The sequence below is a fragment of the Punica granatum genome, chromosome 1 (genome assembly GCF_007655135.1).
Source record: "Punica granatum isolate Tunisia-2019 chromosome 1, ASM765513v2, whole genome shotgun sequence".
Classification (NCBI taxonomy): Eukaryota; Viridiplantae; Streptophyta; class Magnoliopsida; order Myrtales; family Lythraceae; genus Punica; species Punica granatum.
The window spans coordinates 6,377,138-6,389,447 of NC_045127.1; the positions used below are offsets into that span (position 1 = coordinate 6,377,138).

The 12,310-nt window shown below is 42.2% G+C and overlaps 4 protein-coding genes across 6 annotated transcripts; 1 reads left to right on the forward strand and 3 right to left on the reverse strand.

Moving 5' to 3' along the window:
- Positions 1-2,053: 2,053 nt before the first annotated feature.
- Positions 2,054-3,517, forward strand: LOC116192178 (60S ribosomal protein L18a-like protein). Its single transcript, XM_031520645.1, has 4 exons — positions 2,054-2,485; positions 2,633-2,708; positions 2,882-3,002; positions 3,119-3,517. Exons 1-4 carry the CDS (start codon positions 2,257-2,259, stop codon positions 3,170-3,172), a joined length of 480 nt encoding a protein of 159 aa, XP_031376505.1. The 5' UTR covers positions 2,054-2,256; the 3' UTR covers positions 3,173-3,517.
- Positions 3,518-3,626: 109 nt separating this feature from the next.
- Positions 3,627-5,235, reverse strand: LOC116192177 (mitochondrial inner membrane protease subunit 1). Of its 2 annotated transcripts, XM_031520642.1 has the most exons (5): positions 4,981-5,235; positions 4,639-4,863; positions 4,428-4,478; positions 4,204-4,314; positions 3,627-4,074 (listed from the first exon to the last, which is right to left on the reverse strand). In XM_031520642.1, the coding sequence occupies exons 1-5, from the start codon at positions 5,101-5,103 to the stop codon at positions 4,036-4,038; spliced, it is 549 nt and encodes a 182-aa protein (XP_031376502.1). In that variant the 5' UTR covers positions 5,104-5,235; the 3' UTR covers positions 3,627-4,035. The 2 variants fall into 2 exon arrangements, with proteins under 2 accessions (XP_031376502.1, XP_031376503.1); XM_031520643.1 differs by lacking the exon at positions 4,428-4,478 and having other exon boundaries at positions 4,981-5,197.
- A 378-nt stretch (positions 5,236-5,613) lies between these two features.
- On the reverse strand, positions 5,614-9,042 carry LOC116192176 (solanesyl diphosphate synthase 1, chloroplastic-like). The gene is made up of 6 exons (XM_031520641.1): positions 8,385-9,042; positions 7,872-7,999; positions 7,246-7,373; positions 7,061-7,164; positions 6,797-6,924; positions 5,614-6,466 (listed from the first exon to the last, which is right to left on the reverse strand). Exons 1-6 carry the CDS (start codon positions 8,620-8,622, stop codon positions 5,918-5,920), a joined length of 1,275 nt encoding a protein of 424 aa, XP_031376501.1. The 5' UTR covers positions 8,623-9,042; the 3' UTR covers positions 5,614-5,917.
- Positions 9,043-10,453: 1,411 nt separating this feature from the next.
- LOC116192179 (major pollen allergen Ole e 10-like) lies at positions 10,454-11,854 on the reverse strand. 2 transcript variants are annotated; one of them, XM_031520647.1, is made up of 5 exons: positions 11,733-11,854; positions 11,556-11,646; positions 11,166-11,194; positions 10,836-11,070; positions 10,454-10,708 (listed from the first exon to the last, which is right to left on the reverse strand). In XM_031520647.1, exons 2-5 carry the CDS (start codon positions 11,608-11,610, stop codon positions 10,683-10,685), a joined length of 345 nt encoding a protein of 114 aa, XP_031376507.1. In that variant the 5' UTR covers positions 11,611-11,646; positions 11,733-11,854; the 3' UTR covers positions 10,454-10,682. The 2 variants fall into 2 exon arrangements, with proteins under 2 accessions (XP_031376507.1, XP_031376506.1); XM_031520646.1 differs by lacking the exon at positions 11,733-11,854 and having other exon boundaries at positions 11,556-11,730.
- Between the last annotated feature and the right edge of the window lie 456 nt (positions 11,855-12,310).

Below are 12,310 nucleotides of genomic sequence, written 5' to 3' on the forward strand. Positions count from 1 at the left end.
CTCCCGATCATAGGCAGATCTAGCAAGGTTAAATACCATTTGTTAGCTTGCGTTTGGTTTTCGAGTTGGATCATGATCTAATTCAACTTGATTTTGTATAATGATTGCAAGTATTGACAAATATATGGATGTGTGAAAAAATATAGATGTATATATATATAGATGTGAAAGTGGATGGAGAATTTATTATTAAAAAATTAATTATAAAAATGATTAGAAAAAAATATTATTAAAAAAATATTATTAAATGAAGAAAAAAATAATACAGTAATTATTGTATTGTTAAATTTGGAAAAAAATAGAATTAAATTGGATAGAGTAAAATTTTTTATATAAAAACCAAACAAAGCATAAGGACTAGGAACCTGATCTACCAGATGAGACCCACCCAATGGGTGGCCTTATAATTATTAGAACTTTGAGATGATATTACGAATTAGGAATCCTAAATCGGCCTGTGCAAGCTTGCCGATTATGCATTCAGTCTATATATTTGCGCTTGACTTCACATTCGCGCGTCCACGCTATACATCTCTCTATGCGCCACAGTGCCTATGTTAGCGTGCTGACTTCGTATCTCATCTGGTATCGTCTCAGCTTTGTATCCACGCCGCGGGTGAGAGCGGGATCTTGGGATCCCGCATCAGAATAATAAGTAGAAAACTCTAGGGTTAGGTTTGATTGTCGGGTTTGGGATAGGGATGGAAATGGGATTATATAAAACAAATGAGATTTACAATATCTTAATCAAGTGTTTGGTGCATTTCATGGTTGGAGATTATGATATGAAAGTGAGATGACCAATATACCAATGGCTTAATAATTTTTGAATTTTGTTTATAATTAATATAGTTTTTTGTCTTTCCTTAAATTATCATATCCCCTTATCCTACCCCTTCTTGGAATTAGCTACTTAATACTATATCCAGCTATATTCCAATTCTAATCCGATCGGCACCAAACATAGTATTAGAATTTAGTAGAATTCCCATTCGGTCTCTTATCGAGCCTATAGACTAGGTTTATAAGAGATTTTTATATCATCAACTATAACTATTAATTTAAACTTTTGGATTGAATATGAGACTAATTCCTTGCAAGACCAGTGAAATTTTAAGAAAGAATCGTCGGGTATTCTTGGCACTATGCATGAGGAAAATGTCGGGCAACCCTCAACTCGGAGGAAAGCATTTTGCCTTTTTGTTCTCTCTACTCTTCTCCCCACACACACACACACACACATATATAGGGCACAGACTACTTCCGGAAGTCCATCTCATCAGCTCGCAAAGAACTATTCCTTTTTCTTCCCATATTCTCATACATATATATATATATATGTGTGCGCGCCACGCGTTCATTCTTTTTGTTTATATATACTAATAATGCCCTCTTCTTTAGCATTTCCCCGGATATAGATGTATGCATCTTCATTCTGCAGGGCTGCGTGGCTGGCGAGTGGGTTTTAAAGGTGCCAAACTTAACGTCGAGTTCAAGGCAAGGAGGTTTTCGAGGCTCCCCTAGCCCGATAACTTAGCCTTTTAAATGTTAAAAAGGATCTTGCTCAAGACCGCGCACTTTGTGCATGAACCACCGCATCGGGGTGTTGGGTTTATATATTTATTAACCGCCGGAGCCAAGGTTATTATAAGACTAGTGATCTCCTATATGTACTGAAGGCAACTACATATACAAAGCGACGAAGGAACGGTCGGAAAAGAAGGAAATGAGATAGGCCTTCACCTCGATGCGCTGCTGATCATGCGATATAGGATGCGTGGCCTTGCGCAAGATCTTGCTTAAGACGTACGTATGTAGACACCTGCATCGTCTATCTACATCAATATATATAATTTTTTCTGTTATTTAACAAATAGAAATGTCGTGATTTTGCTAGCTTTATTTGTACTATCGAGTCGAGAAAAGAGGGCCCATATATATCTCCAGCCCAGGCCCAGAAGTCATTAATTAATTAGTTAATTATTATTATTAAAAAGAGAAAAAAAAAAAAGAAAGAAAGAAGAATTTTCCTCCGTTATTATTTATACGGAAAATAAAAGAGATTTCGTACAGTAGTCGTCCCTGCCCTGCCCTGCCTGCCTGCCTGCTTGCTTCATCAATCTTTGTTGAAGAACAGTTGGAGACCTACCTTTGAATCCATTGCCGGATCACGACGATCTCCAGCCCTTTCAGCTTCTTACTGCGGATCAACCGCCATAGCCATCCTCTGAAGCTTCTTGACGACGACGGAAGAAAATGAGCAAGGAGGAAGAAGCTGGGAAGAGCAGAGGCGTCGCGGGGGAGTACCCGCCCCAGTACGGCACTTTCCAGGGTGTCGCCAATTACCCCCCGCCGTCCCACCCTCATCCTCCTCCTCCTCATCCGCCGCCCGCTGTGGGTTTCCCCCAGCCCGCCCCCCCTCCGGGTGCCGCCGAGCCCTCCGCCCCTCCTCCGCCCCCGCCTTATGGCTATCAGGCTGTCCCAGGTGCATTCTCTTCCGACCGAGTACCCATAAATTGAATTACTTGTGCGAAATCATCTGATCTGAACCCGTAGGGGTTTCGTGGCTGCAAGCCCAAGCTTCGCGACTGGACTGAGCATGGCCTTCCTTTCTGATGTTTCTGACCTTCAGGGTATGCGGTTGCTGAAGGAACGCCGGTGAGACAGCGGCGATTGCCGTGCTGCGGAATTGGTTGTGGTTGGTGCCTGTAAGTTTTCGTTGACACTTCATCCACATTCGTTTAATATTCTAGCGAAGGCGACAACTTTCACTCAGGCCTTGATCCAGAGTGTAGGTGGAGATTGTTAGCTATCGATGTCTGTTTTATATCCAAAAACTCAACTTTCATTTAAGAGAAAATGCTGTCTATTTGTCATTAAGGTTTATCATCGGCTTCTTCCTCGGTGCCATCCCATGGTATATTGGGCTACTTGTTCTAGTCTGCGGACGAGGCCGAATGGATCCCAGAGAGAAGCCCGGCTACATTGCCTGTACCATTGCTGTAAGTGAAAACGTTCTTGTTCATTGCTCTCCAGCAGTTCCGTGATTCCTCCTAGCTTTCGACTGGGATGTTTATCATTGAAAATAACTGGAGATCTTTATCTTTTTTATGGGCAGGCAATTGTTGCCACAATTGCGATAATTGTCGGGGCAACATCCCCTCGTTGGTAGCCTCATTTTCCAAAGGCTGCATTAGCTTCTGATGAGTCTGTTGAAGCGGTATCTACTATGAACCGGAGCTTTCCAATACACAAAGGAGAAGATTATGGACTTGGTGAGGAGAAGGGAGATCTAGAGGTACATATTTTGTGTAGTAGTGTAATCTGTTTGTTGTGAAACCAAATAAAAGTTCAGTTACATCTTGGATTACTTGTATCGCGCCGATGTTGCGACTCGTGGTGGTAATGGAGCTGGGCAATGTCTGTTTCTCTTTTAATAGAAGATCGGGAATTCATGCGCTCCAGCAGTTTGTTTATTATCTTCTTTTTCAATAAAAGATCAAGGATTGCTGGTGTATTTGGTATGATAAATGAGATGACTGAAATTGTCTCTGGAAACAGCATAGTAAAAGACTGGATCTTGCAAAACACACGTTAATGCTGAAATAGGAGGACAAGATGCAAACTCGGAAGAAATCATGACAAGAACTTGAATGTGTTGAGAGAATTTCCTTGAGAGCATCTATAAGATTCACAGAATCTCTACTACAGCCAACAACTTGTTCCAAGAATCTAAACAAGAGAGAGATTCTAGAGTCACCTTACACCACCTGCACTCTTGACTTAGCCTCTACATTCTCCGTCTTTCTCAGTTAGAAAAATGTTGACATAGCCAGTAACTTGGCACTTACGAATCCTCGATGAATCGAATGCCTGCTACACCGCAACAGAATCTACTGCAGTGAAGACTGAATGCTTCCACATGTAATTGGGCCATCTTGTTTGCGTCATTTGAACCTCAAAGAGCAGGTCTTTTTTCACTATCCTCAGTCGTTAATAATCTTCTCTCCTGTGAAAGACTAGACTCTTGTCCGGTCAGTGGCTTATCGATCCGAAACCTTCAGGAGGCCATACCTGTGGACCAAAGTATTCATTTTGAACACATGAATGCACTCGATATCAAGAACAATATGCAAACATCACAACCATCAACGATGTAAGAATTCGTCCCTCAGGATTGAGAGACTAGTGCTCGGTGCTTACCCTGCAAAAAACTTTGCCTAGAATAAGACCATATGGAACAGGTCCAAAGTTGCGTGAATCAGTAGATGCATACATATTATCTCCTTGAATCCAAACATGTCCTTTTGGCACCTGAAAGAAGGTATAATAGTGAACAAGACAGATGACTTAAGGCCTGAAAAGAACGGCAAAGAAGTCCCGATTTATCGCAGTCTTCCTTATGCATCAACAGCGCCAACACGCACTCTGAGGAAAAGATGACAGTGACCTCTGATCATAGCTTCACCAAGACATCCCTGCTCGGATTGATATCAGAATGCCGTAAATCATGAATTTCGATACACGGCGGACTCAAATTCAACCGAAAGAAGCCATGGAGTTCAATAACGAATCACAAACTTCACATTTTCATGTTCAAGATTTGGAACTTATCGGGCTAGAGATCGAAAATTTCACCATGACTGATCGAGATCGATCACCGTTACCGGGGCCGACGGGGAACGTAACCCAATCCCCCCCAACCCCGATTATGCGCTTCGTGATGGTCTTCCGAGGGTCGACCGGTGACTTCACAAGGACTACGTCGCCGGGCCCCACCTTCCCCCGGCGGTGCGAGACACGCTCCACTATCAGGACGTCTCCGGCCAGGTTAAGGGTCGGGAACATACTGGGGCCATACACCTGCACGGACCGGACGAAAATCCCAATCAGAAACATCCCCAACCCCAAATTCTTCCGTCTCCCAAACTTAAATCGAGCTGAAAGAGAGGGATTGAAAGCTTAAGCTTCGGGATTGACAAGGGTAGAGGAGAAGAGGTAGGCGTCAGTGACGTGCAGCAAGCAGAGGAACCTCGCCATAATGGCGGCTCGTTCCACTGCTTCTTTGGCTATGCTCTTCCACCGAGCTGTGACTAGGCTCATCCCTTATCCCTCTGTCTGATACAAGCTGTTCTTCTATGGCGACGACAAGAACAGCAGGAGGGAGGAGAAGGCGGAGGGGATCAAAGCGCAGAAGCTGAAGAAGAAGAAGAAGATCAGCAGCTCAGAGGCCCCCAAAAAATAGATTTTTAAAAACATGCCCCTAAACTTTCCAGTGAATTTCTGTCGTACCCTTCGTGGAGAAATCATTTTCGAGAGTCCTCTGTTTCATCTGATCCCATTTGCACCTGCAACTAAGTAATTCATGGCACCTGCTCGATGTGTTGAACTTGAAGCCGTCGAATAGTAAATTCGTCATGAGATGAGCTCGTCTTTCCTCAATTACTTGATTTCTCGTATCCCGACAGAACCAGAACTCGACGTTACTATATTAAACACAAATGGAGGTGCTCGGGCTCTCTTTTGCTCACAATTTGCAGGTTTTTCCACCGCAACTAGCTCGAAACTCATTAAAACTGAAAACAAATATCGTCATGTACGGGCAGCCGAAAAGAGTCGAAAGAATGGGAGTATGTACTCATTAAATGTCTTAATATTCAAGTGTCAGCTCTCTGTTTGATCGTAATAACCGAATAAAAACTATTAGGAGCTCAAGTCATAGCTCCATAACTATAAAAAATATACAGCCACTTACTAGCAGAATAATCTTTGCACTGCAGACCACTTATTTGTTTCGACGAATAAATCTGAAGCGCTTGATAATCTATAGGAAAAGCTCGTGTTTACTGGTGCTCGATGTTCTCGAGGACTGGTTTTTTCTGTGACCAAATGCCCAGGAAATGCACCATTTTGCAGATTAATCTATCCTTTCGAGATTATACATCACCATATCCTCCAAAGCTACTCTGAAGGAGCTCTTGGGAAGGAACTGGAGACTCTGAATTGCGAGATCAGCCTTTTCTTTTGCTAATTCTTGCGCCCTTTCGATTCCCCCGCAGCTCTTCACTAGCTGTATCGCTTCGTCGAGAGATCCAGTCTCGCAGAACTCGGACTCGATAATATCCCGGAGCTTTGGCTCCTTCTGTAAGGCAAAAATCACGGGTGCGGTCAGATTACCCTTTGCAAGGTCACTCCCTGCGGGCTTCCCGAGCTGCTCTGCTGACTGGGTGAAGTCCAATATATCGTCCACGACTTGGAATGATAGGCCCAAATTTTTTCCATATTCACGCATCTGCTCACTTGTTTTGCTGTCCACTCCACTGAAAATTGCTGCCCCTTTCGTGCTAGCTGCAATTAAGGAAGCAGTCTTGTAGTAGCTCTTGATTAAGTAATCCTCGAGCTCAGTGTCGCAGTCGAACAGGCTTGATGCCTGCTTTATCTCTCCGCTCGCAAAGTCCTTGATAACCTGTTTCACAACAGTAACGAATTTCACATTAGAACTATCATCTAGTCTTGCGCCTTTCTCCCCTAATTTTTCTGCAATCAAATCTATCTTTTTTGCATGCTTTCATAAAGTTCGGACCTGAAAATGCTAAAGTTTACGCACTTAGTACGGCAAAAGGAAACTACTAAACTGGAAGAACTACATTTTCTGTACATTATACACCATCGGAAAATTTATCTCATAAAGGTCTTTTCAACCTCTAAGAATGAGAAAATTTATCTCGAAAATTATTACTCTTACCAGTGAATGTTCTCAACGCTGATAATGAGTTTCATGGATTGCGAGTTTTACCTGACTGATAAGTTTGATGACTTCGAGATTCTCAAGGTTTGCTAGGTACCAAGATGACTGTGCAAACATAAAGTCTCCCGCTAGTACTGCCACTCTTGTGCCGTAGAGCTGGTGAACCGTTTCCTTCCCTGAAATGCACAAGATCTATCTCCAATCAGTTTTCTGACACATCAGATGTAAACAAGAAATCCCGGAAAAAGGGTTTTAGGTGCACTAGTAAGAAACATGTGCAGTGAAAATATTGAATGCAGACAAAGAACCTACCTCTTCGCATATCACTGTCATCTAAGACATCATCATGAATGAGGCTTGCAGTATGGATCATTTCAATAATTTCTGCTAAACGCCTGTGCTCCCTTGTGAGTTCTCTGAATAAGAACACTTAATGAGAACCAAACATAATACAAATAATGAATATCGTATAGGAAGTCAGGGTAAACTTTTCTTACTTCAAGCCCATCATCTCGGCAGTAGCTCTTGATGCAAGGAAGACCAAGGCCGGTCTCATCCTTTTCCCACCAGCTCCAAAAATCTGCTCTGCTGCAGACATCAGAACCGGGTTGTCTGCACCAACAATCTACTGGAGCAAGCTCATCAGAAATGTAATCTCAGATTAATTTCAGATCACGGGGTTAGAATTCAGATGATGAAGTCTTCTTTTTTTTTTTTCACAGGAGGATTTAAATCATGCTGCTCATCAAGCACTATTAGCCATAGGTTTTGATATTATGAATGAGAATCTATGCCATAAAGACAGCTCGAAGAGTGGAATATCTTTAATCCGTTCTAAAGAGGTTTTCTTAAAAAACAATGGGTCTAAGTGGATATTTCCACATACGAATTTCAAACTTCTTTTTTTGCCTTTTCTGGTATTACATGAAACACACCAACTGAGGGACTGCTAATTTCCATCATAAGTGCAACCGTCAAAACTATAAAGAAATAAACTTCAGGCAGACAACTGATTCTTCCAGAGCTTAGATACAGACTGGAAGAATGCAACAGACATGAACAAGAAGAAGAAATTCAATTTCTAGAGTTTGCTAAATAATAAAATCGTGTTTTTGATACTTACAGATCGAAGATTCTGATTCAATGTTTGAAGGTCATCTGCCACAACTTCAAACAGATTTGCTAGAGATACGGATCTTTTTGACTCCTTCACATCCAATACTGGTAGAGGAACTTGAGTGATCTCCGGCTCTACATATCAATTTATGTAAGCAAAATCAAGTTTTCGTCGTGAACAATAGATAATTATTGCAATCTGTAGTTACACAACTTTATTATCTAAGCAAAATCTCGAACTGGGGTCTGCAACTAGAAACCTTTTAGCGCAAACCAAACAATAACTAAGAAGATTATGAGTGCTTGCAACTGCCACAAGACCAAAGCATGAGGATGTTTGATGGTAGGGTCCAACTAAGACCAAAGCATGTATCAAGACAGAGATTCTAACTATTTGCAGCAGCTGTAGCATATGTCACCAGTGCAGCTCTATTCATCAAACAAGTACTGAACATCCCAAATACATCATTCCTTAAAGAATATCAGGTTTAACAACTTGCAACTGCCACAGAAGCATTACCATTGAACAGAGTCTCCGAAGTCTTTGTAGGAAAAACCCGACGTGGGGCTGATTCGCGGCGGAAGCAATACAACCTCCTACGGACGAAATCCCGCCAATTACCCGCCTTCAAACTTGCCTTAACCCCATACCTTCTGCCCGGGAACCGGTCAAAGGAACCATTCGACGAGCACCCGCAAGAAACCAAGTCCAGCACGGTCCGTCCGAAATCAAGATTTCCGCATGTCACCGACATCATCCTCAGCGAGACCCAGGGTTCGAAATTCTTGAAGTTTCGGCCTGACGAGTCAAACCCAGAGAGGAAATTTGCTGGTTTGACTCAAGTTCCAAACTCCAGGAAGATGAAAACCATTGAGAGAGGCTAAATTACAGCTAACCGAGAAGGGACAAGCTAAAAATGGGTTCTTGGAGGGTAGCTCACAGAATCCCAATGGAAAGCTTGAAGCTTCTTGCTTAGCTTCCGCCTCTTTTTGCAAGAGGGGCGAGAATTGCGTGGAGGGAGGCAGCCCACATAAGCGGCTCTACCAAAACTGATGTGAGGCCAAGTGACATTCCTTGGAGAAAGAGAGAGGGGAAGGACAAGAGAAACGGAGGAGTCAGCATAAACAAGAGGAGAGGAGAGGAGGAGAGGGAGTGAACTGAAGCGGCCTTATCTACAGGTCAAAATCTTCCTTTTCATATGGAAGGGAATGGGGGGGAGTTCACCGGTGGTCCAATCGCGGCCATGTAACGTACTTTACGACCAGAACCGCGGGCTTATCGTGCTGTCTGCCACGTGTGTGATCCTCATTCGCTGCCCCTAATCATGCTGCAATCAACGACCTATCTGTACTTTCTGTTATGTCTGCAGTAAATAATGCGAAAAAAAAAATTCACCCTTCTTCTTTCTACTGGATTTAGTTCAGCAAAGCATCATTCACAGTAAATTTATGCAGAACGGCAATGGAAACTGAAAGTACCAGAAACAGTTCTCTCGGATCGGCAAACCTCATCGTGGTCGACGGTAGACTGGACCAATCATATGATCATTTGGGAGCAGATTTACATTTTGCACGAGTAGGCCAAATTTCGTGTCACATTGGGTAGTTCACGTGAAATCATACGGTCGATTAAATACAGGATACCATTGGATGTGATCCTACTATAGAAATCGATCTCTAGAGAATTGTTTCACCTAATACTCACTGACATTCCTTTGTATTTTTTTTTTTCTCTCTAATGACAATGTAATACATAAATATCTTAATCGATTTTGTGATGTGTTTTTCTTTCTGATTTGCAGCGATTTTTTTTTTCCTGTGAGATATTCCAGAAAATCTTATTAAGCTCCGATACAAGAAAAGCTCGAAAAAAATCTTGCACGAAAGTCACGACAGAGACAATGAAGATCCTCGGTTAACCTGCAAGCAAGTTTGACCCCCCACGACTAGTCTCAAGTTACAAACTCCTCGAAGATTGCTGCGAAACTGAACTTCTGCCATCACGTATAGCGTGGGAACAACATGAATGTTTTTGCTAAGTTTCTTCTACTGTCTTTTGGAGTTTGCCCCCCCATGACTGTACGCTGTGAATTGACAAGATTTTTTTTTTTAAAAATAGATCTGTGAATTGACAAGATGAAAGGTTCCAATAATGATAGACTTTCATTAATATTTCGTGCCAAACTTTTGGACATTTTTGATGTTTCATCACGAGTGGTTGGGAAGACAAGTACGTGCAATGAAAATCAGTACTGCATCAATCATACGGGGGACATTTCGCCTGGCTACTTCTTCGTGAAAACAGTGAATCAGTCGACAAGTTGCGATCAGACACAGCTTGCATGAGTTTCTTGTCCCGTAACAAATATTGTGCTCTGCCCCCGTAAATTAATATAATTCACTTCTTAAGCGATGAAGCTGTTGTATTGATAGAAAGAAGCCAGAGAAAACTAATAAAACAGCACTCTCCGTGGTAGGAGAAATCTGTTTCCCCCTTTCCCTGACGAATATTTGCATTTTACGAATCATTCATGAATGAAAGTGCAGGAAGTTGTTCTTGTTTTTTGGAAAAGGAAGGAAAAGGAGAAATGAACGAGGAAAAGGAACATGAATTTCCGCAAGGAATAACGCATGGAAACTATTTTACACAATCGTGCTTGACGGTGTTCAGAACTTTTCTTCAACTTCTTGAAATTTATGATCTGTAGAACTTACTCAATTAAATATACTGACCCATAGATTGATGATAAGAGATATTGAATTTGCAGGAACATTTTGCTCGTTCTGATATGGAAATAACAATCTTTCGCAGCCCTGGCTATGCATAAACGCAGTTCCCATAGCCTACAACAAGTTCATAAAAACAAGAGAACCTTAGAACAGATACCGAGACCAATTGTCACCAGAAAATGATGATTGATGTTTGCAATGAGACGACGATAAAAGTTCACGTAAGAGTTAAGGGGTTTACTTGGATCAGTGACGACAATGAGGCCTGTATTATCGAAATGGCAGTTCCAGTGGTTCCTCCCCTTGGCCTGGTAGTACAGATTCATTGCGACGGAGGCATGGTTGATCAGGTTATCGGGATAGAAGCAAGGGCAACCCATCTGAAGGATCCCGCAGTCGAACTGAGAGCACACGTAGTCGATGTTATTACGGAGGATCGTCGGGTCTGATGAAGGCTTCGCCACACACCAAGTTTTCTGCAAGACCGGAACTTCAGAAAATCAGTTTATTCTCATTACAATCAGCAGATGGCATTACTTCTGTTTCCGGTTCTGTGTGATTTACGCTATACCTGGGCATTCACAGCTTTAAGTATCCCACCTGAAAGAGAAAAAAATCGAAATGGCAGATCATGTTAAAACCAACAGGACTCGCACCAAACATAGCAACTTGCGTAATACTTTTCTGATACATAGAATGGAAAGTGAGCAAAGGGTATAAACTTCAAGCCGATTGAAATTATGCATACGACACTCCGAATAACCAGAGATAGAGCAATCTGACTCCCAATGCCGCACAGGAAGAAGGCCTTTTTGGATCTCTACTGGCTTAATCCAGTTCGGAGAACAATGATAATCATGGCCAGAGAAAATGACAAACAGTTGATAATCATCAACCTGTTTTCCACCATTATACCAAGAACTACCAGATCGCTCGTCATGGGTAGAAGTCAGGGCAGTACCTGAAGTGAAGGACAAGACGAGGAAGAGAAAGAAGGGCAGTGTTCCCTTGGCCATATCAGTGGTGAATGTCGTCGTGCAAATGCACTTCGTCTGTGAAATGTGATGGAACTGATGAAGAACAGAGCAGTTGTTGGGTGATTCTAAATAGACAGGAGAGAATGAAGAAGCGGTAATACCTTCTGGGGGGTGACTGACTGAATTAAGAATGAACCTATTTATGCGCAAACATGAAACAACCGTTCCTGGGAATCTGTCGGGCCAAAGGGCTGAGAAAGGAGAAGAGAATATGAAGGGACACGTGACTGTGCCTCTTGCTTTCCCGCCCTTTCCATAACTGTCAATCAGTAACTGTTACTGTATTGGTTGTCAGATGCCAATGGCCTTTCAGATTTCCCAACAAAAATTGTTTAATGGCTTGATTTTCTATGTGGATTGAATGGGAAGGAGAAGCAACATGACCGTTGAAGAACATTTATCTATTCTTCATCTTCAATTCGGAAGGATAAGCACTAGCTCGGAGCGATCCCATCATGTTTTGGCACGTACATAATGCGATTGAGCCAAGTTCCAAGAATGGGTTGGCAGTAACACTTCCATATGCTTAACTCACAGATGGAAATTGAAATAGCAAATGGAAAAATGTCATCTAGAAGACCGTATATAAACTGCAGGAAGTCGAATCCTGAATATTTGGATCTCGAGCTAACGATGGTAGCCGTAAAGTTCAGTCTTTTGATGGGATTTCTCTTTTAGA

Bases quoted from the DNA above. Each gene is read 5' to 3' on its own strand.
- LOC116192178 (XM_031520645.1), top strand. From the start codon at position 2,257: ATGAGCAAGGAGGAAGAAGCTGGGAAGAGCAGAGGCGTCGCGGGGGAG. The intron at 2,486-2,632 runs GTGCATTCTCTT...TCTGACCTTCAG, and splicing joins TGGCTATCAGGCTGTCCCAG to GGTATGCGGTTGCTGAAGGA. The intron at 2,709-2,881 runs GTAAGTTTTCGT...TTTGTCATTAAG, and splicing joins ATTGGTTGTGGTTGGTGCCT to GTTTATCATCGGCTTCTTCC.
- LOC116192177 (XM_031520642.1), bottom strand. From the start codon at position 5,103: ATGAGCCTAGTCACAGCTCGGTGGAAGAGCATAGCCAAAGAAGCAGTG. The intron at 4,864-4,980 runs GTCAATCCCGAA...CGGTCCGTGCAG, and splicing joins ACCTCTTCTCCTCTACCCTT to GTGTATGGCCCCAGTATGTT. The intron at 4,315-4,427 runs GTGCGTGTTGGC...ACCTTCTTTCAG, and splicing joins ACTGTCATCTTTTCCTCAGA to GTGCCAAAAGGACATGTTTG.
- LOC116192176 (XM_031520641.1), bottom strand. From the start codon at position 8,622: ATGATGTCGGTGACATGCGGAAATCTTGATTTCGGACGGACCGTGCTG. The intron at 7,374-7,871 runs GTAAGTATCAAA...TTGCTCCAGTAG, and splicing joins TGAATCAGAATCTTCGATCT to ATTGTTGGTGCAGACAACCC. The intron at 6,925-7,060 runs GTAGGTTCTTTG...TGTGCATTTCAG, and splicing joins TGACAGTGATATGCGAAGAG to GGAAGGAAACGGTTCACCAG.
- LOC116192179 (XM_031520647.1), bottom strand. From the start codon at position 11,610: ATGGCCAAGGGAACACTGCCCTTCTTTCTCTTCCTCGTCTTGTCCTTC. The intron at 11,195-11,555 runs GTACTGCCCTGA...TTTCTCTTTCAG, and splicing joins CGTCTTGTCCTTCACTTCAG to GTGGGATACTTAAAGCTGTG. The intron at 11,071-11,165 runs GTATAGCGTAAA...CCGGTCTTGCAG, and splicing joins TTAAAGCTGTGAATGCCCAG to AAAACTTGGTGTGTGGCGAA.